The sequence below is a fragment of the Bombina bombina genome, chromosome 1 (genome assembly GCF_027579735.1).
Source record: "Bombina bombina isolate aBomBom1 chromosome 1, aBomBom1.pri, whole genome shotgun sequence".
NCBI classification, from domain to species: Eukaryota; Metazoa; Chordata; class Amphibia; order Anura; family Bombinatoridae; genus Bombina; species Bombina bombina.
The window spans coordinates 1446563707-1446590595 of record NC_069499.1 but is presented as its reverse complement, the minus strand read 5'-3'; the positions used below and the strand labels follow the sequence as shown (position 1 = coordinate 1446590595).

The following is a 26889-nucleotide window of genomic DNA, read 5'->3' as shown; positions in this document are numbered from 1 at the left end:
AAAAAAAAAAAAGAATCCCCATATAAATGAAATAAACCACAACCAGAAGCAGAGATTGTTTTTTAAACCATGCCACTGGGAAACATAAATAAAATTTTGACCAATTCTTTATATAACTGGGGAGAAAAACAAAAACAAAAAAAAAACACACACCATCCTATACAAATCCAGCATTAAATTTTCTTTTCCTCTATTAGATTTCTTTTCTACAACCGAAACTGAGTTATCTAACCAAAGTACCCTAGCAAAGATAATCCAACATAGCCAGATAGGGCCAATTGCCCCATTTTCCAACAATTTTAATAAAAACATAAATTCAAAGCGTTGCAAACCTAATATGAAAAAAGGAAAAACAAAACATCAGACAAAAAATTAAAATAAATACATTTCTACAAAATGGTCTTTGAGCTACGATCCAAAAATTCCTTAGCCTCATAAGGAGACTCAAAAAACCTTGGACCTTCAGGTGTTAAAATGTTTAGTTTATCTGGGTATAACAAGAAAGCTTTTATACCTTCCTTATTCAGAATAGTACACAATGGAGAAAACTCTTTTCGTTTTCTTGATAATTCCATTGAGTAATCCTGAAACATCAAAATCTTAGAATTCTCAAATATGAGAGGAGAGTTCTTTCTGTATGCTTGTAAAATGACAACTTTTGTTTGAAAATTTAATACTTTAACCATAATCTGTCTAGGCTGTACACGTGTATTCCCTTCTTGGTAGTCTGGGCCAATCCTGTGGGCCCGCTCTACACTACCTTTAAGAATACCTGCGGGCATTTTTAAAAGATTTGCGAGGGTATTTTCAACAAAATATATCAAGTCTGCTGACTTAATGGTTTCAGGGACCCCAATTAGGCGAATATTATTTCGCCTTGACCTGTTCTCAAGGTCTTCAAGGCGTTGATGGAGAACTTGGTTCTGTTTTATAAGGTTTTCAATTGCATTAGCTTGGTTTGAAGAAGTGTCTTCAAGATCTGACACTCTTCCTTCCCATTCTGTGAACCTGTTGGAGATCTGTTTAATCTCTCCAGAAATAGCATCTAAACCTTTTTGTAAATTCTCCATTTTGGGAAGGAATAATGAACTTATCTGTTGCACAATCTGATGCGTATCTTTATTGCTGGGGGTGGTTTCTATTGATTCATTTAATACCTCAGGGGAACCTCTCTGCCTTCTCTCATTTTGTTTATATTTAGTTGCCATCTTGTTAACCCCCAGGAATTTATCCATACATACACTTGTACACTGATTTTCGTTACTGATCTAAATCCTTTCTCACTCCCCTCTCTTCTTCTTCCCTCTCTTACTCCCACTCTCTCTCTCACTCCCCCTGTCCCCTACTCCTTCATGAAATACCTGTGACCCCTTTTTCCCTGAGAAAAATGTACCGTGGACTCTCTATTAAATATTAGACAACTTAAACATTCTTCCAGAGTCTATAGGATATTTGTTGCCCAGGGTATCTTAAAAAAAAAAAAAAAAAGACAATAATCAACTTATCCTTTTTCCCTTAAGCCCCACAGTCAAAAGTTTTTGTTTTGTTTTTTTCTTCCTTTCACATCTCTAGCTTATTTCTTCTTTCCCCCCTCTAGGATGGGGCAGCAGTCTCAATAACAGTCAATATAATATGCTTGTTACCTTCTCCTTGTCAGACTCAAGCAAAGTCTCATCTTAGCCTTTCCTCCAGGGCCTACTTCTCGACTTCTTAGGCACTCTGTTGTAGACCAGTCTGCCCGCAGCCCAGTCCACTGCGCCACTCTGTAATTACGGCTCTCTACTCACACGGCCACATAGCGGTTTGCCCTTTCAGCCAGCCCCCACAGTCCAGCCCCACCCAACTGCCCCCCGCTCGTCACCCGACCGCCCCGTCAGCACCGCACAGCCTTCACACGCCAACAGGAAGAGAGGCGCGACCGCCCCGACAGGCAGCCCCGGCACCCCCACAGCCGACGGAGACCACCCCAAACTCCACCATGAACCAGCGAGAGACCGCAAGGACCGGCCTCAGGTAAATGCGGTGATGTGTGGTCCGGGCCCCCTGTATTTTTTTTTTTTTTCAAGGCTGTAGTTTTATCATCTAAGGGGCTCCACCTTTCCCCAGCGTCTCTTTCTGCCGTGCCTGCCCCTGTAACACCTGGCTCACCCTTGATTTTCCGACTTCAAGTCTCACTCAGAGTCCCCGGGTTGGGCTAACGGCACCGCTCCGCCGGTAGGAGCCTCCCTTCTCCTTATCAGTATTATTTCCCTTGGGCCTAATTGGTGGCTATGTCTTTCCACTGCTACCCTCTGCCGGGTGGGAATTACCCTTCTCCATGAAGTATGTCTCTGCCGTTACTCCCCTAGCAGCGGGAGTTTCACTTGCGGGATTACTTTTATCCCTGTTACAATTGTGAGGCCTCCACCTTTACTTATGCTTCCCTTTTTCTTATTTTAAGGGTCCACTTCCATGCTTAACCTGCGTGGTTTAACTTTCGGTGAGGGAGAAATGTTATACTCCCCTTCTCCTGTGAGATATGCAGCCCAGACGCCTCCCGTCAAGGGCTTTCCCACTTGGGCAGATTTTAGTTCGTGTCCTAGGGAGCTTAGACACGGAGCTACACAAAGCACACAGTTCACCCTGCTAGCACAAGGCCCGCCCACCGGAAGTCGAAAAAAACGAAATTGGAACTTTTTAAAAAAAAAGATTTTTATTGAGGTAATAATCAACATGACAATTAGGAGCATACCAATGTGATATTGTACATTAGCATAAATAAAAATAGGTTTGTACACATCGGTAATCTGATCATATCATCTCACGTAAACCAATAATCTTCTATGATAGAATAAGGGCTAATGCTAAAGTAAGATATATTATATGTACAGTATATTACAGTAGGCACTTGAGGTGAATGTTATTTGAAGTGAAATATGAAACCTCATGTTTTTATATAAAGTAAATCAACAAGCTTCTTGAAAAGTTATATCATATGGGTATACATTTCTGGAAATCCCACTGTCAAACTAGTTGCTTTTTAAGTGGTGAGTAATAAGGAGATATGGGGGTAACTGAGGGGAGAGAGGGGTAGGTAAGAAAGAGAGATAAAAAAAAAAGGGGGAGTATCTAAATGTTATTGTACCAGCATGTGAATTCTAATACAGAAATTTTTCTAACCAAGGAGACCAGGTCTCATAGTAAAAGCCTACTTTGTCTAAAACTCTGTGGGAATATAGCTCCATCTGTATGATATATTGAATAGTAAAATGAATTTGTGAAATGGATGGTGGGTCTTTGCGTTTCCAAATTCTTGCTATTGCTGGCTTAGAAGCCATAAATAGGTAGATTGTTAAAGCTTCGTTAGCTGTGTTTACATTTGGTATTTGCAAATGAAGCAAGCATACCTCCGGGATATAGGGGGGAACAATAGTCATTTGATTGAGAATTTTGTACAGCTTTCACCAAAGAGGCTAAATTTTGGGACAAGACCACCACACATGTAGAGTTGTGCCTGAATGTCCACATTGATGCCAACACATGGGGGAGTGAGTGCCATATATCTTATGGAGTGTGTAGGGAACTAGATGCCATTTAAGATTTTGTAATGTAATTCCCATAGGGTGGCGCAATGTAGAAGTTTCTTAGTTACTAAAGTTCGTCTGCGCCAGGTGTCAGTGTCAGCCATGAAGCCTATCTCCCATTCCCAAGCCTTGGGTTGGGGTATTTTGTGGTGCATATAGGGTTAAAGAAGTAAGTTATAGTGAAAAGATAGAGCGTGTTTGAGGTTGTGGGCCTGATCCACTTGCTTTCCCATTTTGATAGTGCTCGGAGGTTATGTTTGGGATATCCCCACGCTCTTAGGTGAAATGCCTCAAATTGTATGGGGGGGGGGGTATTTGAAATTTTGTGCATAACTAAGGGTGTAGCATCCAAGCATCATGATCATAAAAATCTGTGATTGATGAGATCTGGAGGATTTGCCAAGAGTCTAGGTGGGAGTCTGGTAGGCAGTAAAGAGCACTAGTTAGTGTAAGTGCTGGGGAGGGGTGTGGGGCAATTTCTGGGTTATGTCTCGCTTGGTCCCAAAACTGGAAGGCATCATGTAATATAGGATGTGTTGTACCGAAGTCTTTTCTGTGATGCGGGGGTATCCAGTGGAGGTCAGTATGTTTTAGACCCGATGGTAATAACGAGGTCTTAAAATCAAACCAACAGTAGTTGTTCTGAAATGTTCCAACTCAGCAGGTGTGACAGCCGGGTGGCATTGTAGTATAAGATAATGTTAGGGAGGGCTAATCCCCCATGTGTGAGTGGTCTCTGTAGGGTATGTCTGGAAGTTCTAGGTCTTTCGTCTTTCCATATTTAGGTAGTGATGAGGATTTGTAGTTTATTAAGTGTGGGCCTAGGGATGTTATGTGGGATGCACCTAAATAAGTAGGTTATTTTGGGTAGAAAGACACCTTAATTGCTGCGATTCTCCCTGTCCAGGATATCTCTTTAAATTCCCATGTAAATTTTGGAATTCTGAGAGTCTTTCCGAGTAATTTTAAAAATGGTAATAGAGGGGTCTGCGCCTAAGAAGGTTCCTAGGATTTTAATGGCATGAGAGTTACATTGGAATTTATGCGATCGTTGTAAACAAGCCAAATCTTGGGCAGGAATATTAATGGGTAGGGCTTCTGTTTTGTTTATATTAAGTTTATAATAACTCATTAAGCCAACATTTTTAAGCAGTCTGAAAACTGCAGGTATAGAGGTGTTTGGGGACGTTAAGAATAGTGTGATATCATCGGCATAGAGAGAGATTTTATGATGTGAATTTGCTAAGGACACACCAAAAATATGTGGATCTAGTCTAATAGCTGGAGCAAGGGGTTCGATAGCCAATGCGAATAGGAGGGGTGAGAGGGGACATCCCTGCCTAGTACCATTAGCTATACTGAATGAGCCAGATTGAAATCCTGCACCCTTAACTTTGGCAGACGGAGAGGTATATAAAGCTTGTTTGGGAGATGGAAGGCTCTAATTGTCTCCTAGAGGTATTCCCATCTTACCCTGTCAAAAACCTTTTTGGCATCAAGGGACAGGGAGAAAACCTGAACCCCCTATTGGAATCTATGAAAAGTATGTCCAGGATACGCCTGGTGGCATCCGGCCCTTCTCTCTGCGGAATAATGCCTACCTGGTCCGGGTGGACCAGAGAGGAAATAACTTTAGATAGTTTAATTGTGTGTCTAGATTAAGTAGGGAAATGGGGCAATAGCCACCACACAGCTCTGAGGGCTTTCCTGGCTTCAGTATCATAGTTATTGTTGCCTCCAGAAATTCTCCACTGAAAGTGCCCTTGTGCATTCCTTCTTGGAACATTCTACATAATAAGGGGGCTATTAGGGGGTTGGAAAGTTTTATAATATTGAGCGGTGTAGCCATCTGGTCCTGGGGATTTGCCTAGTTCATATCGTTGATGACCCTCTGAACTTCTTCTATGTCTATTGGGTCTACAAGGATAGAGAGATCCTCTTGTGATAATTTAGGTAACTGAAGCCTTTCAAGAAATAATCTGACTTCTGTAGGATTGGGGGGGGATGGTCGAGATCGGCCTCTATATTATAGAGAGAGTGGTAGAAGGATTTAAAAGTGTCACCTATATCTCTGGGAGAGTATACTATGTTAGTATTTTTTTTTTTATAGCCAGTATTTTGGCTTGAGCGGTGCAGTGTCTAAGTTTCACCACTAGTAAGGAAGAGGCTTTATTGCCTTGATTGTAAAAAGTTTGTTTGAACTTTTCTAGTGTGGACTCTTGGAAAAAGAGAGTCCAAATCTAACACTTAGAGTACCTGCTATCACAAGACTTTATCTGGACCACCAAATGTCCTTACAAAATGTTTGTTAAATGTAAAAAGTCCTCATTAATCATGCACAACTCCTTCACTTCAATATCTGTGCCTTTACAATTTGAAGGGTCCAATACAATGGTGCATGAATACGGACCAGGGCATTTAAGTATTCCCCCTTGACTATAATATATAAATAGCAAGCCCAAGTAGGGCCAAGGCCCTAGGCTGATATATGCTGAAATATCCCTTGAAGCAATCAAATACTTGTACCCAATGGCATTGATATGCAAGCGTACAGTTGTAAATATCCACAAGTTATTACTCACCCAACAGACCCGAGACACCCTATGACTATGAATATGGCATTTAGCCGAAACATGTTAGTCTGTAACAGTTAAGGGTATTTACCCTCTATGTTTTAGCCAATTTTTATAATAAAACTAAAATTTTATTTAAAAGCAGCTACTGACGACATTTCTTCTTTTTTTGCTATGGACTCTTTTGGAGTTATAGATTTTGAATTTGTTTGGATATCACTGTTATTTCGTCATTCATAGTACTAGAGTAAGATATGTTACGTTTATTTCTCAGGGTCCATAGTTGCATGGAAAGTACAGAAGGTGGGGCTCCCTGATTTTTACTTATATCTGTATCTGTTTTAAGAAAATGTCCTCTAAGAAATGCTTTGAGTATGGCCAAGAGGGTCTCTGCTGAGGTCTGGAAGTTATCATTGATATTAAGGAACTCAGAGATCTTCTCTTGGAGTTCAAGTTTAAGAATAGGATCTGTCACTAACCAATCTTTGAGGCCCCAAGAGGGAGGGGAGGTATTCGTTATATGTGGACCAAGTGATAAAGTCAGGGTATCATGATCCGACCAAGAGATAGGGGAGATTCTTTTGTATGAGATATTGTCCAACAATCAAGAGCTTGTAAAGAAATAATCAATACGTCTATATGATTTATGGGTAGAAGAGTAAAAGGTATAGTCCTTATATGATTGTTGGAGATCATTTAACCCACAAGATAAGTCATATTGGCTGATAAGTTTCTGAAAAGCTCTGGAGAGGTAGTGCGTTGATCTATCTGAAGCGGAGATCTTTGGGCCTGACCTATAAGGAGGCTTTAAGAACTATCAGGTACTTTCTATATGTGTGTGTTGTACCTGGAGTTGAGATCCAGTGGGTCTCTTGGATGAAAGCTATGTCCATTTTAGTCTCCTGTAAGTGGTTCAGTAGAAGGCTGCATTTCATGGAAGAGTTGAGACCTTGGGGGTTTAGTGTGAGTAGGCGTAGACCTTCTATTCTGCAAGATAAAAAAAAAGGAGGGTGAGGGAGTAGAAGGAGGAAGGACCAGGGAGGTATTCAAGCTTCTTACCTAGTGGGGTTTAGGAAATTGGGTGATGAGTATACTAAACTGTATTAAGAGCAGTGGTGGTGGGTAGATATAACTATAATGCTAATGATATAATATATTTTAGGTGAATCAGTGAAAAAAGCTGCTTTAGTGTAGGGGAAGGGTTAAGAGGGAGGAGGAGTGATAATAATATGGCCTCTATGGAGGCTAGGTATAGTAGTATGGTATAGAGTGACTGGATCAAATAGAACACGTGAGCAAAAAGCAGTGGTTAGGTTTAGTATATAGAGTAGGAAAAGATGGGGGGGGGCAAAAAATGGTTATCCCCCCAGTTAAGAAATTATATAGTATGGAGTTAAGGAAGTTAAGTAAGCGAGATCTTCAAACAGATGAAGTGAGGTAATTCAGCAGTTAAAACACATCATATATCTACCTGGGGTGAGATAAACAAAAATCTTTTGCTTTGAATATAAAAATAGTTAAAATTTCTTCGGACTGAAATCCTAAACTTGGCCCATGTCAGAGTATATAATCAGGCAAATGAAGAAAACACATGAACATTTGTATAATGTATAATTTACTATATACTAAGCGATGATTAATATTATGGGTAAATCCGTAGCTCAGGTCAAGTGTGGGTTCATGAGGGAGTGTCAAATGGAAAAATTGCATATCTAAGAATATATATATATATATATATATATATATATATATACACAAAATTGAATGGTGTTAGACTATAAATAACTCTAGATATAGATAATGTGAAAATCTTAGAGGTCTGGGATTCTGGGGTATATTTGCACATGTGGGTGGTCATCATACTGTAGACCTGAGGGAGGGTATCAGTGTCTCAGACACTGTGTAAATTAAAACATTGACTGTATCCGGAGTACTAATGGGTATGATATTTGTTAAGTGTAGGTCATTATGTAATACCTGAAAGAAAAAAACATAGTATCTGTGCCTAGGGATCTATGTGCTCTTAAGGCTAGAGATGTTAAGCCAATCAAGTAAACAGTAAGTAACATATGAACCAGGTAGGTACTATTACAGGCTTATAGGTAAAACTATATAACACTAAGATATTAAACCATGGAACAGTGTGTTATAAATAACAATACTCATAGTAGCTAATAGGTAGTTAAAGGATAAGATATATACCCATGCGTATACTGCCTTAGCTAAGTTATACCAAAATGCTAAACTCTATGAACAGTGATAGAGAGATAATAGTGAAGTAAAGTTTTAGTAAGTAATACACTGAAATCAATTGGGAGTAGTGTGGTAAACCTGTATCCGACCAGCAGGTTTAGAGTTAGGAATACATAGGAGCTATTAGGTAGTCAGAGGGTAAGGTATGTACCCGTACATAAGCTCAGGTTGTACCAAAGTGGTGTTGATCTTCTGTTGAGGAAAAGGTAGTATTGGAATTTGAGGTAGGATATATATGATCTATTAGGATGTCGAAGGGTAAGATGTGTACCCGTACGTAAGCTCATATGGGACCTGAACAGTGATTCGGTTCCGTTGAGGAGACAGATGTATTGGAACTCAAGATAGGTCCTTTGGGTGAGTCGGATCTTTTGACTTGTTGGGTAGGTCTCCTGGGAAGTGGCTGCCACTTATGGGCAGATGTGTCAAGTGCCTTAGAGTTCTCTGATGTCTTGAGGTTGGGATCCGAAGACTGAGGCAGGCCAAGTGATTGAAGAAGTTTCATGCCTTGGTCTGGTGAGGAGATCATCTAAGAATGGTCTTCATATTGGAAGATCTTTACAGGGAATCCCAATCTGTATTTCACATTATTACCCAAAACTTTTGTTCTCCACTTTCAATACCCTTCTCCGCCCTCCCCCACCTCCTAATACAACTTCTCTGTCAGCTCAAGACTTTGCCAGCCACTTCAATAACAAAATCGACTCCATCAGAAATGCTCTCAACATAATTCCTTTCTCTCACCCCCTCAAATGCTCTCAATCAACCACAACCCACATAACCTTAAACTTAGCTCATTCTCCCCTGTCACTGAGGAAGAAGTTTCGGCACTTATACTGCACTCTCACCTCACTACCTGTCCCCTTGACCCTATCCCCTCACAGCTACTGCCCTCCCTCTCTTCCACCCTCACCCCTATACTCACACACACTTTCAACCTCTCCCTCAGCACCGGCATATTTCCCTCCTTGACCCACTGCAATCTGGATTTCATCCCCATCACTCCACAGAGACAGCAATTGTTAAGGTTACCAATGACCTACTTACAGCAAAATCAAAAGGCCACTTCTCTGCTTATCCTCCTTGATCTGTCCGCAGCCTATTACACTGTTGACCACCCTGTTTTGCTCCAAACCCTCTTGTGGCTCTCTTCCTACCTGTCAAACCATACCTTTAGTGTAGCCTTCTCTGGGGCCTCCTCTGCCCTGTCACCACTTTCTGTCAGAGTACCGCAAGGCTCTGTCCTCGGTCCCCTTCTCTTCTCAATCTACACATCATCACTAGGTTCCATAATAAAGTCCCACGGTTTACAATATCATTTGTATGCCGATGACACCCAAATCTACTTCTCTGCCCCAGACCTTTATCCTTGCTTGCTAACCCGTGTCACTAACTGTCTTTCTAGGAAATTATGATACCAATCTAATTTATGTTTTATACAATCTAGTTTATTTAAAAATTCTTATAACACATAAAAACAACAGCAAATGCTTTTCCTAATTAATAAAGGGACGTCTCCCTTATACAACACTTATAAAAACAGACTAGAACCATATAATCCTAGAATTCCAGGTATAAAGGAATTAATTCTATAGATAACATATGGCAAGCAACACATTTCTAAGATAAATGGTGAATTGAATATTTAAAAGGCACAAATGTATCAGTCCTAACAGCTTTACAGTTCTTCAGTAACAAATACAGTTCCTTTATACCTGGAATTCTAGGATTATATGGTTCTAGTCTGTTTTTATAAGTGTTGTATAAGGGAGACGTCCCTTTATTAATTAGGAAAAGCATTTGCTGTTGTTTTTATGTGTTATAAGAATTTTTAAATAAACTAGATTGTATAAAACATAAATTAGATTGGTATCATCATTTCCGAGCTTTTTTTAGCGCTGCTTAATAAACCCCATTTTTTCTTCTTATCCACCATTTAGTTCTCTTTGAGGGAAGAACTTTTTTAGCAGCAGGAATCCACCTTTAGGCGCTCCTATCACACTACACATAACTAACTGTCTTTCTCACATCTCTAACTGGATGTCCTCTTACTACCTCAAGCTAAATATCTACAAAACTGAGCTTCTTCCAAATCTCTCTATAACTGTCGACAACTCCATCATTACCCCTACCCCGCACGCCCGATGTCTTGGGGTCACATTTGACTCAGATCTTTCTTTCACTCCTCACATTCAGTCCTTGGCTAAAGCCTGCCACTTCCACCTTAAAAACATCTCTAAAATTAGACACTTCTTTACACAAGACACAACAAAGATTTTAATCCACTCTCTCATTCTTTCCCGCCTTGATTACTGCAACTCTGTCCTCTCTGGTCTCACCACCTGCCGCCTAGCTCCTTTACAATCCATAATGAATGACTCTGTCAGACTCATCTTCCTTACACGTCACTCTTCATCTGCTGCACCTCTCTGCCAATCTTTTCACTGGCTTCCTCTTGCCTCTAGGATCAAACACAAAATTCTCATTCTGACATACAAAGCCCTCAACTGCACTGCTCCCCCCTATATCTCAGACCTTGTCTCCAGATACTCTCCCTCCTGTCCCCTTCACTCTGTTCATGACCTCCTACTCTCCTCCTCTCTTGTCACCTCCTCACACTCCCGTTTACAGGACTTCTCCAGACTGGCTCCCATCTTGTGGAACTCTCTACCTCGCTCCACAAGACTCTCTTCTAGTTTTAAAAGCTTCAAGTGCTCCCTAAAGACTCTACTGTTCAGGGATGCATACAACCTACACTAACCTTTCCTAATACCAGTTCCTCTCCTCCATTGCTATCCCCTGAACCCCCTTAGTATGTAAGCCTAAGAGTCTAGCTGTTTGTAGATCACCTTCTTAAGAGTTGACTACAACAGTGCAACTCTTGGCAGGGCCCTCTACCCATTTGATCCCTATAATTGTTTTGTTGTCCTCCCCCTTTGTTTATAGAGCTGCGGAATCTGTTGGCGCTCTACAAATAACCGATAATAATAATAATAATAATTATGGAGACGTAAAGTTTGAGTGAATTATTGAAATGTTCTTCTCTTGGCAAGTGTATGTGGGGAGAGATCAGGGAATATTTGAATGTTGTGATATGGTTCTTTTAAGGTCTTGTTGGCGAAGGATGATCTAAGTATTTTCTCTTTAAATGTGAAGTAGTGCAGCCTGATAATAAAATCCCTTGGTGCATCTGAGGCTGAGTGTCGGGGACGGATGGCCCTATGGGCTCTGTTGATAAGAAGTTCTTGGTCTTGAAGGGTATCAAGCAATTCTTTAAATAAGCCAGTGAGATATTCAGGTAGATCTGTGGTGTTAATATCCTCAGGTATGCCCCGTATCCTTAGATTATTACGACGTGACCTATATTCTAGATCTGCCAGTTTAGTTTTGAGATCAGATATTTGTTCTGCCAGGTTCTGAGTAAAGGATAAAAGCTTGGTATGATCAATGTTAAGATCTTCATGTTTCCTTTCTAGAGTCTGTGTACACTCCCCCAGAGAGGAGATGCCTCTTTTGAGCTCACTAACTGATTGTCTGAGATCTTGCTCAAGGGAGGCATAGCGAGTCTCCATTTTGTCAGACAAGGCTTTGATGGAATCTAGTATGGTTGAGTGTGGAAGCATGGAACAATCTTTAAGTGAGTTATAGGATTTAGATGCTCATTTATAGAAAGCGGTAGAGACTCTGGAGTCTTCATCTGATACATCTTGGTCAGAAAGATTTTTACTATTAAAATGATCTCTCTTAGGGTTCTCTTGATGTTTCTGTTTTTTTCTTCATGGTGTGATTCATCTTAATGAGCCTGTGAGTTCCCTTGTTCCTTGCCTTTACCATGAGGTGTAGAGAAAAACTTGTTGCTGTGATTTCCTTAATAAGGATGGAAACTAGGGGGAGCCTGTCAGGTGCCCCTCATGTCAGGCAATTAGCACTCCATATCTGGTCTCACTAATCTAGTAGTGGAATTGAGGTGTTTCTATCAGCTTAGTTTAGTCTTTAGACGGACCAGAAGTGGGGTTGACATCACAGAGGGAGAAAGTCCCCCTCCTGGGGAGGTGCCCCCTATGGGCAAAGTGGGAAAAAGGAGTGAGGGTATGACCCGCAGGTAATGAGGGCCTGTGGGAAAGGGAGGAGGGGGGCTGTTGTAGGGTACTAGTAGGTTGTTAGGAGGTAAGCACTTATTGGAGGTTATCCAGCCATTAAAAGTTCATAGAAACTTAACAAATATGACCAAGGAATGAGGAACCCAAAGGTATAAGGAAACATTAAATACAGTGGGTAGAAAATTTGCATTCAGAAATACGAAAAATGGGGTATTTGGGTATGTGAGGCTTAGGGAGACAAGATGGCGCCTTTCACAGGCTTTCTCCAGATCCCCGAGAAGTCAAATAGCCGGTAGATGAAGTGGGATATAGCGCAGAAATCCTGTCCCAGGTCTCTATTAAAGTAAGGGGGAGAAGTGGTAATAATAGAGGGCTAATGGAGCGCCCAAAGTTAACCGTCCCCTACTGCTGCGATTTTGCAAGCCCAAGGTGTACTACCCTGCTCTCTGTGAATTCCAGCGTGAGTCTTCTGATCCGACTATTTGTGGTCTATGGTTATGTGGGAAGTTGGGGGTAAAATTTCCAATACTCTTTTGCAAAGGAAAAGTATTATATGGGGTGATAACTCCTAAATATTAGAGGAGCTCCATTCTATTGCTGCCAGTCAGCTCCGTAGTTAGCTTCGCCTCCAGAAATTGGAACTTTATTCCTCAGCCTGCTCAAGAAATGTTTTTTTTTTTTTGAGTATAATCTTAATTATATTGCTCCATTTATATCAAGGCATTTTTGCTTTAATGTTGTGATTATACCTTTGCAGCTCTTTTACTTACACCTCTTCTTCAACATCTTATAAATTGTTGCTTGTTGCTTGGCAAGTATGTGATATATGACCTTAACTTAACTGATATCATCCTTTTGAAAAAACCTTTTTGTTGAAATAATTGTTATTAAGGTTTTGCATTGAAAGTACATAACAATACAGATAGGTAGTAATGGGTATGAAACTTCACACTAGCCCCTTTGCATAATCAATTACAACATCCATAGGGCTATACATGAGACAACAGCCCCTTTATATATTTTTTCTGTAGCGTCTGAAAATTTTAAACGGTTCCAGTGCGTCTCATCACAACAATAGATGCAAAGTAAACACATCGACTAACAGTAAAGTAACAGTGTGTCCAATCAATTCTAAGGACCAGCTACCATTCTGCTTGGGTTCCAGGTATGGTAAGTCTCCCCTTTCTGATATGGCTAAATGTGTAATGCAAGACCCAGACATTTAGAGTTCTGTTACATAGAGAAGCCAATTCTGCCAGATTGCAAATAATTTCTCCCTACTATCGACTATGTCTCCATCTGATAATAAAATCTGACTTTATTCTCTGCAACAGAGATATGTGATAACTCTGTTTTCCATCTCTATGCAGACCCTGATTGCAGTACACAATGTAGCTATAAATATATTAAGGTATTTGTGCAGTTTATGTAGTAATGCTTGTTGTGTAGGTAGTGGTATTTTCCTAGTGTTGCCACCTTTTGTAAAGAAATTTGCTGGACACTTTTTCATAAGGCGTGGTGTTTGCGCATGGCATGTGGGCATGGTGTAGATGTGTCCTCATATGTGAATGTTACACAAATAAAAAACAAATGCATATACACATACACAGAAATGATGTATTGATGAATACTTTAGTGACCAGCACCTTTTACTATATTTAGGGAGCAACACAACATCAGCCACAGCATTCTACAGTAAAGTCTGGGGTAGGGCCTTAAACCTTTCAAAACTACCCCATGCAAAAGAGAGAGCAAGTCATGCCATAGTTTAAAACAATCATTTATATAGCAGAGCTTGACAGATTATTTAAATTCTAGAAAACATACAGCCCAAAGTCTTATTTTTTGTTTAGTTGTAATGGTACGGATGTACACTATACACACATACATATATACATACCCAGACACCCACACATATATACATACACACACACATATATATATATATATATATATATGCATATATATATATATATATATACATACACACACATGTATATATACTGTACCTACATACACAAGTGCGCATATATATAAACACACACATATACATACACACACGTATATACATGTGCAGCCACAAAAATTTTGTTTCAGACAAAAAAAATTTTCCGAATATTCAGGGAGATTTGTTTCTCCAAATATTCAGTGGCTGTACTATTCTGTGTTCGATTTCTTTAAAATGAAACGAAAACTGAATTGTCAATGTTTCCAAGCTACAGGTGAAAAGTTTACTCTGGAGAGCATGTAGAGCGTGATAAGGTAAGTATCAACCCCTTTAAGAAAGTTTTCTTTAATTTTTATTGTACATTCATTCGTATATTCGTTTAGTTAAAACGCAACGGAAATCCGATGTTCCTGACGAATCTGCATTCATACGAAAACAAATGGCACATTTCTAATATTAATTCACACACACACACACACACACACACTCACATACATATATATATATATATATTGTGTGTATGTATATTTGTATGTATGTATGTGTGTATGTATATATATATATATATATATATATATATATATATATATATATATATATATATATATAGTTTTAATTACACATGTTTAGGTATTCTCATGTTTATTACTTTTGTTTGTATTGGTATGAAACAAAGTGGAGAAAAAAAGCCAAAACTGACACATTCCATGCAAAACTTCAAAATTGGACTGGACAAAATGATTGGCAATTTAATATTTGGTAGCACACCCTTTGGAAAAAAATAACTGAAATCAATCGCTTCCTGTAACCATCCATAAGTTTCTTTCACCTCTCTACTGGAATTTTGGACACTCTTCTTTTGCCAACTGTTCCAGGTCTCTCAGATTGGAATGGTTCATCTTCCCAACTGCTGTATTGAGATCTCTCCACAGGTACTCTATGGAATTGAGATCTGGACTCATTGCTGGCCAGTTCAGTACTCTCCAGTGCTTTGACTTAAACAATTTCTAGGTGCTTTTTGATGTGTTCTTTGGGTCATTGTCCTGCTGTAAGACCCATGACCTCTGACGGATACCCAACTTTCTGACACTGGGCCCTACATTGCACCACAGAATTCTTTGGTCATTTTCATGCATACAGTCAAGACATCCAGGGCCTGAAGCAGCAAAGCAACCCCAAAACATCAGTGAACCTCCACCATGTTTGACTGTAGGGACTGTATTCTTTTCTTTTTCTGAAAACAGTAGAATGATGGCTATACCAAAAAGATGTAATTTTGTTTCGTCTGTCCACAGCACATTCTCCCAAAAGGATTTTGGCTTCCTCAGGTAAGTTTTGGCAAACTCCAATCTGGATTTTTTATGTTTCTGTGTCAGCAGTGGGGTCCTCCTGGCTCTCCTACCGTAGCGTCCCTTTTCATTCAAATGGTGACGTATAGTGCAAGCTGACACATTTATACCCTGTGCCTGAAGGTCAGCTTGAATTTGTCTGAAAGTTGATCGAGGTTCTTTATCCACAATTCGAACAATCCTTTGTTGCAATCTTTGATAATTTTTTCTCTTTCGTCCACATTCAGGGAGATTAGCTACAGTGCCATGGGCTGTAAATTTTTGACAATGTTCTGCACAGTGGACACAAGAACATTAAGATCTCTGAAGATGGACTTGTAACCTTGAGATTGTCCATGCTTTTCCACAATTTTTGTTCTCAAATCCTCAGACAACAGAGGTTGAGTCCATTTTTTACTATTTTAACTGGTTGTCAGATTTTGGCTCTTTTTTCTCCACTTTTTTGTGTCATACCAATACAAACAAAAGAAATAAACATGAGTCAGCCTAAACATTTGTAATTGCAACAATTTTCTAGGCAAAGTAGTTCATTATCTGACAGAAATGCAGGGGTGCCAATATTTTTGGCCATGACTGTAAACACATTTTTCACTTCCAACTTTTAAACATATTCACTTCACTTTGAATCTGTTGGTGCTCTTCAAATAACCGATAATAAAAATAATATATATTTTTTAATTAAAAAGAAATTCAACTGATATATGAAACAAAGTATAGTAAGTACACTGTATGTGCATCCATAGGAGCCAGAGAGCTATTTACATGTAGAGACTTAAGAATCTCACAGAACCCTGCAGACCATACTATTTTTAGGGGGAATATATATATATATATATATATATATATATATATATATATTATTCTTTTATGCTGAACACACATACACACACGCTTTTAAGCTGAAATGCAGACACAAATTTCTGAGGTATAACATTACATTGTTATTATTTCAGAACTAGTACTGTTTGTTTAGACAGAATTGCCCTCATTTTGGAAACTGTACTATTTCCTAGCATACAACATTGCACTGACCAGTCCTAAATAAAATTGTACTACACCCACAGGTGACATCAGGATAGACTGCTATATGATATAATCTATACATCTCTCTCTCTATCTCTCTGTGTGTGTATATATATATATATATATATATATATACACTGTATATATATATTCAGGAGCTTTAAACCCTAACATATGTCTTATAATAGTACTTGAAAACAACAAAATAGTTAAAGAGATTGCATTTCAGTGTCATATTTTATTTGGAAATGTTGTTTAATAATGAGACAAATTAAGGTTTGGCATTTATTAAATTGAAGAGTGTCTATTATGTATTTGGAATAAATGTATTATTTTGTCAATTATTACTATTTTAGTTTTGCATGAGATTGTAAATTGCAACAACAGTGATTGTAAGTGTAGTCCTGATTTGCAGTGCATAGTTAAATGTAACTATATTATGTAACAATCTCTCCAACCATAGCTCTATGTGTCTATGATAAATAATTTAACATAGTCTTACCCTTTCATGTTTATGACTTCAAACCACTTAGAAAGCCTTTGTAGAGATACCCTTTTCAATATGTATACCTTACGGTAGCCACTCCCAGTTAAGATGATAGGCCTCATGTACTAAGATGGGGGTGAACAAGGTTCCCAACTTGTGTAATGCTGCCCCCTTCTCTTGCGTGACCAATTAAGTGAGAGAAGGGCCTGTCAGTCACACCAAATAAACGTGTCTGTGGAAAGGTTATGTCTGCCACCTTAGAAGTGAAAGAGAGAGTAAGAAGCAACAGTTGGGTGGCCTCTACTTCTTAAACTATTGAAAGGCAAAGGTTTAAAAGCAGTATGTGCTTCTTAGTACAGTGAGCCCAATTTGATATGTGGGTTTTCGGCTAGATTCATGACTGTTTTCTAGATGCCTTTAACTAACACGAAGAAATCTAAAATTCACCTGATATAAATAATGGTAATTAATTATAAAATTATACAATGTTTAATAATACTCTTTTTAATTGAATTATACAATAAAAGATTATTGTCCTTTTTAGTTAGTATTTTTAATAACTAAACTAATTTTTAGTTTTAAATGTAAACATTTAAATATTTAGGATATACCAACAACATGTCTTCGTATTTGTGATTTTGGCATAGATATAAGTATTAACACATTCAGAAAAAAACAGAGATTTTGATACACTTTTATATACAAAGACATACAGTAAAATTAAGGTATGCATGTTAATACAGTGATATAAAACAAAATGTTTGTATCTATTCAAATAATGGTAAATAATGATTAAAGGGACAGTCAACACCAAAATTATTGTTGTTTAAAAAGAAAGATAATCCCTTTATTACCTATTCCCCAGTTTTGCATAACTAACAAAGTTATAGAAACACACGTTTTACCTCTGTGATTACCTTGTATCTATGCCTCTGCAAATTTCCCCCTTATTTCAGTTCTTTTGACAGACTTGCATTTTAGCCAATCAGTGCTATCTCCAGGGTAACTTCACATGCATGAGCTCAATGTTATCTATATGAAACACATAAACTCTAGTGGTCAAAATTCATTCAGATTAGAGGCAGTCTTTAAGGTCTAAAAAATTAGCATATGCACCTCCTAGGTTTAGCTTTCAACTAAGAATACCAAGAGAACAGAGCAAAAGTTGTGATAAAAGTAAATTGGAAAGTTGATTAAAATTACATTCCCTATTTAAATCATGAAATATTTTTTGGACTTGACTGTCCCTTTAAGAGCATAATTAAAAAGTTGTACATTCAGAAGAAAAATAGTACAGATATTGCCTTTTTGCAAGAGACCCACTTAAAATCAGAGGAAGTGCTTAAACTTAAAACCACATGGGTTAAAGAAGTATTATTTTCGTCAACAACTAAGAGGAAAAGTGGGGTAGCAATTCTCTTAGGGAAGAAACTTGATTATGAAGTCATACACACAGAGACAGACAGAGAGGGAAGGTATCTGATTGTAAAAATCAAAATAATGAAAATAATGTATACACTATGCAATGTCTATGCCCCTAATGTTTTTAGTCTCCCATTTTGGGAAAATTTACAAAACAAGCTTATGTTACTTATGGAGGGACACCTGATCCTGGGGGGGGGACTATAATATGGCACCTAAATATCCACTCGATAGACTGAGACAGAGCCCCACCTCTCGAAAAACAAAGAGAGACAACTTAGAATCAAAACTATTCATTAAATTAACTAATAATTTGGAGATCTGTGACATATGGAGGACACAAAATTCGGAAGAAAGAGAATATACATGTCACTCTCGTGCACATAAGACACTTTCCAGAATAGACCTTTTTTTAATAGATGAAAGATTATGTAAATTTAAAGTCATAGCTGATATTCTTCCAATTACTATATCTGATCATGCCCCTATCTCTCTAGCATTTCAGTCCAACTACCCAAAAGGAGGGAAAAGATGGTTTAGATTCCCACAATATCTAAGCACTGATAATAAATTTAAAAACTGGTTGATAGCAAAATTTCGTGACTATGCTCAAAATAATCAGGAACATACTTCACGACCAGCACTTTTTTGGGAAACAGCTAAAGCTGTCTTAAGAGGGGAAATACTTGCATACACCATAGCTAGGACTAAAAAGTATAAGAAAAGGGAAGGAGAGCTTCTTAGAGCAGTAACAAATGCATACAATAGGTACATTTACCAGCAAACTCCAGAAACATGGTCCAGATATATCTCTGTGCTAGCACATAGAGATTCTTTTTACCTATACAAAACAACACAAAAGGACCTTAGATTACAGGCCAAGCTATACCATTACGGGAATAAAACAGGTAAACTCCTGGCAAATTTGGTCAAACGAGAAAAAGCATCTCCTATAATAGAATGCATAATATCAGAAGGTAGGCAACTTAAAACATCAGCAGAACTTCTTTGTACATTTGAGGAATATTACAGAATCCTTTATAAGGGTAAAACATCAAATCTTACACAGCGTGATGAATTCTGGAAAAAAATCACACACCCTTTGTTATCGCACGAAATAATAGATGTATTAAACTCTACTATTACCGAACAAGAAACTCTTACAGCAATAATAAAGCCCCAGGACCTGACTCCCTCCCGAATGAATTTTACAAGATATTGTCTTCTGAAATAACAAAGCATCTAACCTCTTTATTTAATGATCTTTACCTTAGAGGGGGTACGCCGTCATCAGATTTTGTCGCTTCCAACACAACTCTTATTCTAAAACCAGGGAAGGACCCGGCAAGGAAAGAATCTTATAGACCTATAGCACTTCTGAATACTGATTACAAATTGTTAGCAGCTATTCTGGCAACTAGGTTGCAATCCTTTCTTCCTTCCATTATTCACAAAGATCAATCAGGGTTCATATCAAAACGTAATTCCTCAGCTAAAATTAGGGAATTATTCCTAACAATCGAATACTTCAAGGTAACGGAGGAGATGCGAACCGGGAGGAGAGGGGAGACCCCTGACAAGGCGATCATTTTTATTGATGCTGAAAAAGCATTTGATTCTGTGCATTATCATCATCTGTCTTATACTTTGGAAAAATTCGGGTTAGGTAGTAACTTTATTCGATTTTTTAATAATTTGTACAAAAACGCCTCCACGAAAGTCATAGTAAACGGAGATCTTACTCAGTCCATAAAATTAGAACGGGGAACCAGACAGGGGTGTCCCCTCTCCCCCCTATTATTTGATCTGGCAATTGAACCTTTGGCCATATCAATCCGTCAACAATTGGAAGGAATTAAGGTTAGAAAAAAAGAGATGCGTTTGGCACTTTATGCTGATGATGTCTTAATATACCTATCAAATACGGCTAATAATTTACCCAAACTTCTCAAGATAATAGGTCAGTTTGGGTCATTCTCTGGTTATAAGGTAAATACAGCTAAATCAGAATTACTTTGGATCAAAAAGACAAAAGACTCAGCGATTGAAATTCCTTTTACTATAGTACAAGACTCAGTCAGATATTTGGGTATATGGATATCTTACAACCCGGACGATTGGTATTCTTTAAACATACTTCCAGTACTTAAGACCGTCAAAGAAGTCTTTAAAAACTGGCAGAACCTCCCCCTCTCTTTGTCAGGTCGTATTGCTTTATATAAAATGACCCTTCTCCCAAAAATACTTTATGTTTTGCAGAATACCCCACTGATTCTTAAAAGGAAAGATATTTTATCATTTAATATAGCCCTGCGCTCGTTTATCTGGCAGAATAAGAAGCCTAGAATCTCATTAGCTAAATTAACATTACCCTTAAAACTAGGAGGACTATCTCTTCCCGATTTAAGGAGCTATAACCAAGCATTTTTAGCTCAGATCATAATAGACTGGTTAACTAATAATGATTATATTACGAATTCTGAACTTGATGCCGATATTCTTTACCCAATCGAGTTGAGGGCTATAATACATTGTAATATCAATCTTCTTCCCCCTGAATTAAAAAAAATAAGTTTGATTTGCAACCCAATAAAAATGTGGAAGAGGATGTGTAAACAATTATCTATTGAATCTAAGGTATCAAGATATAACACACTCTTAAATAACCCACAGTTTCCAGCAGGGATGCAATCGACCTTATTCGCTCAATGGCAGATCCAAGGTTTAAGCCAAGTTCACCAACTAATAGATTTCGAAACTAAATGTGTTAGAACATTTAACTCCTTACAGGAGGAATTTGGTATCCCCAATAAAAACTTTTTTGCTTACTTACAAGCTAGACATTACGCTACTAAGTTAATAAGTGAGCATGGTTGGGATTGGTCACTTGGGAATATTGATAATTGGATTCTTTTAGCTAAGAATGGGCTCACTTCAATCTCTTATATTTATCAAACAATAGTCTCACTTAAAGGCACAGAGACATTGGAAAAAATTCGGCATAAATGGGCTGATTTGCTAAGACAAGATTCTCTTACTCCTAGTACACTCACTCTTTCAATACAAGAGGTTTATAGGGTAACCCTCTCTACAACTTGGAGGGAATCGCACATTAAGATTTTGCACATGTCACATTTTACTCCGAAAAAAGGCGCACAGTGTCAGGCCAGTTTTAATAAGTGTCCAAAATGCCTTCTCCCCTTGGCTAGTTTACTGCATATGTTATGGGAATGTCCGAAAATACGAAACTTTTGGCTTAAGACACAGTACTGGTTAAATACCAGCCTAGGCCTTCCCTCTCTGTCTTTTTCTTCAACAAATGTAGTTTTACTTCATCAAGATGAGAGTTTATCCGCTAAGGAGGCCAAAATTATTAACCTGATTATCTTAGCTGGTAGATATCTAATCTTAAAGAAATGGAAAACAAAAGCAATCCCGAGTGTAAAAGAAATCAAAAATTGTTTAAAGAAACAGTGTATTATTGAGCAAGTGGATACTGATTTACAAAATGACGATGATGTAAAGAGATTCTTCTCAAAGTGGTCTATATTTATAAAATCACTCCCCGATAGTGAAATAGAATATATAATTTACCCGTTCAGAGATACAGAATTAATCTTATTAGGTATTTGGTAATCAGAGGTAACTGTCCCTCCCCCTTTCCCCTTTTTTTTGTTTTTTGTTTTTTGTTAGTAAATCAATAAGGTGTTAACCTTATTTATCATAGCATGGGCATTTTTGGTTTATATATGTCAAAAAAATTGGTTTTGTAATAATCTCTAAGTATGTAATATGAAGAACATTGTCCCCCTCTTCCCTTTTTTCTTTTTTTTTTCTGTACCCCAAAATTGAAATATTATTACAAAAAAATAATAAAAAGAGATTGTATAAAAAAAAATTACATTCCCTATTTAAATCATGAAATATTTTTTGGACTTGACTGTCCCTTTAAGAGCATAATTAAAAAGTTGTACATTCAGACATTTGTTTTATCAGATTAGTTTGTGAACGAACTTCATTCCCATTATTTTTCAATGGGAAGCAAAACTCATTAACAACGGTTGCATACATACTGACATTTTGGCAAAATAAATTTCAATGGATGACTGGAAAACTCCAGGAGGACACAACTGAACTTTAGCGCCTCTAGTCAAAGTTATTTGAAGTTAAGGCTCGATTAGAGAAGCCTGTACGACTAAAATCAATATTTAGTGTCTTACTGGCTGTCTCTAGCATCAATCATTAGAAATGCTATAACAGGATTGAACAGGGTAGGATGGACTCATGAATAGTCACATCTTCTGTACATCATTGCAAACAAAGGAGCTTGTTAGCCAATCAATGTCAGCTCCTTCCCCATTTCCTGTCCATTTTTATGGTGCCTAAAGAAGGTCGAATGAACAAATTGATTTAATAATGTAGTTGCTCATTATTTGTTCATTGTGTTTAATAATTTGTGATTTGTTGTTTAAAGGGACACGAAACCCAAATATTTTCTTTCATTGTTTAATTTGCTTCCTTCTCTTGTTATCCTTTGCTGAAAGGTTTATCTAGGTAAGCTCAGGAGCAGCAAAGAGCCTAGGTGCTAGCTGCTGATTGGTAGCTGCATATATATACCTTCAACAAATAATACCAAGAGAATGAAGCAAATTTGCTAATAGAAGTAAACTGGAAAGTTTTTTTAAAATTGTATGTTCTACCAAAATCATGAAAGAAATCTTTTGGGTTTCGTGTCCCTTTAAGGCACATATTTAATATTAAATAATTGTATTTTAGATTAGAAAAACTTTTATTGATTTATCCATGTAGGGCCTTCAAGAGGGATGTTAAGGAATGCTACACGTCAGGTTTATGACATACAAAAGATAACCTGCAATATAAAAGGACTGTGAATACCTTAAAGTGTAATATTACTATACAAAGATTGTCTTTTGCTTTAAGAAATAATTGAAAGTACATGGAAATATTCGTTTTGTACCCCATTGGTGCATGTTTTTTTTACCTTACTAAAAATATTACCCTCTGTTTATTTATTCCTTGACATGGAGGACAGTACAGTTCTCCCACCCTCTGTTTCAGCAGTTTGACATGTGACATCTTGCTGTCAGTCTAGGTAAAGTAGAGTGTGGTAGTGACCTTTGCTTACATTTAGTGGGGGGGGGGGCATGAGTTATGGCATCTGACTACCTGTACCATGCATAATGTTTAAGAAGAAGAAGGATAGATATAGCTATCCGTTTAATAGATTGTTTTCAGTCCCTTTAGAACAAAATAAAACCACACCATATTTTATACACAAATTTATCATTTTGAGCTTAATATTGAATTTGATATTTTTTTCCGCAGCACTTCCCTAATTTCTCGGTTTCTTAGGCTATAAATGATTGGATTACACATAGGTGTTAAAACAGAGTAAATAACTGCCATGATTCGATCATAAGTGACAGGATAATTATTACTCAACCGTACATACATAAATGCCACACTTCCAAAGAAAAGCGAAACTACTGTGAGATGAGCCCCACAGGTAGAAAATGCCCTTTCTCTTCCTGCTACTGTGCTTATTTTTAAAACCGTTGACATAATCTGGATGTATGAAATAATTATGCAGAAAAATGCAAAAAACAAAAGGATAGAATTAATGGTGAAGTCTACTGAGACATTTAAAGAGGTATCAGAACATGCTAAATTTATTAGTGGAGAGAAGTCACAAAATATATGCTGAACCCTGTTTGGGCCACAGAATGAGAGTTGAGAAAGCAAAATAATTTGGGTTAAAGGGCCGAGAAAGCCAATAATCCAACAGCAAGCTGCCATCTGAAAGCAACAGTGTGTTGTGATGATAGATGGATATCTCAAAGGGTTGCATATAGCCATGTAGCGATCATAAGCCATTGCTGTTAGAAGGTACGTTTCGGTAATGCCTAGGCTGTGTAGGAAATATATCTGCATTAGGCATCCGGTGTATGTGATAATGTTCTGGTTTAGTAGGTTGGCAAGCATTTTAGGAATGGTGACTGCTGTATACCAGATCTCCAGGAAAGAAAGTATAGCAACAAACATGTAGAGGGGGACATGGAGTTTGAGGTGAGTAAATATAAGAATTATTATTGTAATATTACCACTCAGTGTAAAAAGGTAAATGATAAACAGCAAGCCGAAGAGCAGACCTCGAGTTCCATTGAGATCTGAAAATCCTACAATAATGAACTGAGTAATGAGTGACTGATTGGTGTGGTTCATAACTTCTGCGGGTATGCCAATAAACAAGCTGCACCCTGAAATATATTAAAAGATCATAGCCATAAAACAACATGTTAATGTCAGCACTTTATACCATTCCTGTAATAAAAAAAACTAATATCAGAGTGATTAATATGTGGGGCTGATGCAGAAAAAAAATTATATTAATTTTTATATATTTGTTGCCTTTAACCCTTTGAGTGCTAAGCGCTTTCCCACCTGGGTGCTAAGATTTTTTAATGTTTGTTTTATTTTTTTATTTTTTTAACAATTTTTTTAAACTTTTTTTTTTATTTTTTTCAGACCCCCAATATTTACACTGTGTACAAAGGTTAGACGATTACCTTTCCAATGGTGGGTCTTGGGGGTCTGTAGCTGCTTAGATACCTGAGATACAGGCTTCTAAGCAGCATGCCCCCTGCTCTTATATTTAACATTGTTAAAGGGACAATGAACCCAAATTTTTTCTTTCGTGATTCAGATAGAGCATGCAATTTTACACAACTTTCTAATTTACTCTTATTATCAATTTTTCTTCATTCTCTTGCTATCTTTATTTGAAAAAGAAGGCATCTAAGCTTTTTTTTTATTCAGAACTCTGGACAGCACTTTTTTTATTGGTGGATGAATGTATCAACCAATCAGCAAGGACAACCCAGGTTGTTCACCAAAAATGGGTCGGCATCTAAACTTACATTCTTGCATTTCAAATACAGATACCAAGAGAATGAAGAAAATTTAATAATAGGAGTAAATTAGAAAGTTGCCTAAAATCTCATGCTGTATTTGAATCACAAAAGAAAAAATTTGGGTTCAGTGTCCCTTTAAGTATAAATAAAGTTGCGCGGTGACGTCATCACATTATTGCATGTGATGTCACTATGCAAAACGGGAAGGAGTGGTTGGGAGCTCCCAGATCTCCCTCAAGGTGGCAGAGTGCTAGTGACGGCTCAAAACCGTCATTAGCACTCAAAGGGTTAACATTACTGAAATAACTTATTTTTTATTAGTCGATAAGCCTGCCCAGAGGGCAGTCTAATTATTTTTTAAACTATAGATATAGAAGGCAAACAGAGCATTATAAAAGCAACACCTAATCGCCCACATTAAAGTATTTTTTAAAAAAAATTAACCTCCCGCATCAAGTATTAAAAAAAAAAACTAACCGCCCGCATCAAGTATTAAAAAAAACAAAACACAGCCCGCACGAAATATAAAAAAAAATCCTAAACGAAGTATTAACTCCTAATCCGCAAAATCCCTACATCGCAATAAACCTATTTTCCCTATTAACCCCTAAACCGCAAAATCCCTACATCGCAATAAACCTATTTACCCTATTAACCCCTAAACCACAAAACCCCTACATCGCAATAAACCTATTTACCCTATTAACCCCTAAACCGCAAAATCCCTACATTGCAATAAACCTATTTTCCCTATTAACCCCTAAACCGCAAAATCCCTACATCGCAATAAACCTATTTTCCCTATTAACCCCTGAACCGCAAAATCCCTACATCGCAATAAACCTATTTTCCCTATTAACCCCTAAACCGCAAAATCCCTACATCGCAATAAACCTATTTACCCTATTAACCCCTAAACCACAAAACCCCTACATCGCAATAAACCTATTTACCCTATTAACCCCTAAACTGCAAAATCCCTACATTGCAATAAACCTATTTTCCCTATTAACCCCTAAACCGCAAAATCCCTACATCGCAATAAACCTATTTTCCCTATTAACCCCTGAACCGCAAAATCCCTACATCGCAATAAACCTATTTTCCCTATTAACCCCTAAACCGCAAAATCCCTACATCGCAATAAACCTATTTACCCTATTAACCCCTAAACCGCAAAACCCCTACATCGCAATAAACCTATTTACCCTATTAATCACTAAACCACAAAACCCATAC

General features: G+C 37.7%; 1 protein-coding gene across 1 annotated transcript; it reads right to left on the bottom strand.

The window, feature by feature from the left end:
* Positions 1 to 24022: 24022 nt before the first annotated feature.
* Positions 24023 to 24961, bottom strand: LOC128666235 (olfactory receptor 6N2-like). The gene has a single exon (XM_053720708.1). It carries the CDS (start codon positions 24959 to 24961, stop codon positions 24023 to 24025), a length of 939 nt encoding a protein of 312 aa, XP_053576683.1.
* Between the last annotated feature and the right edge of the window lie 1928 nt (positions 24962 to 26889).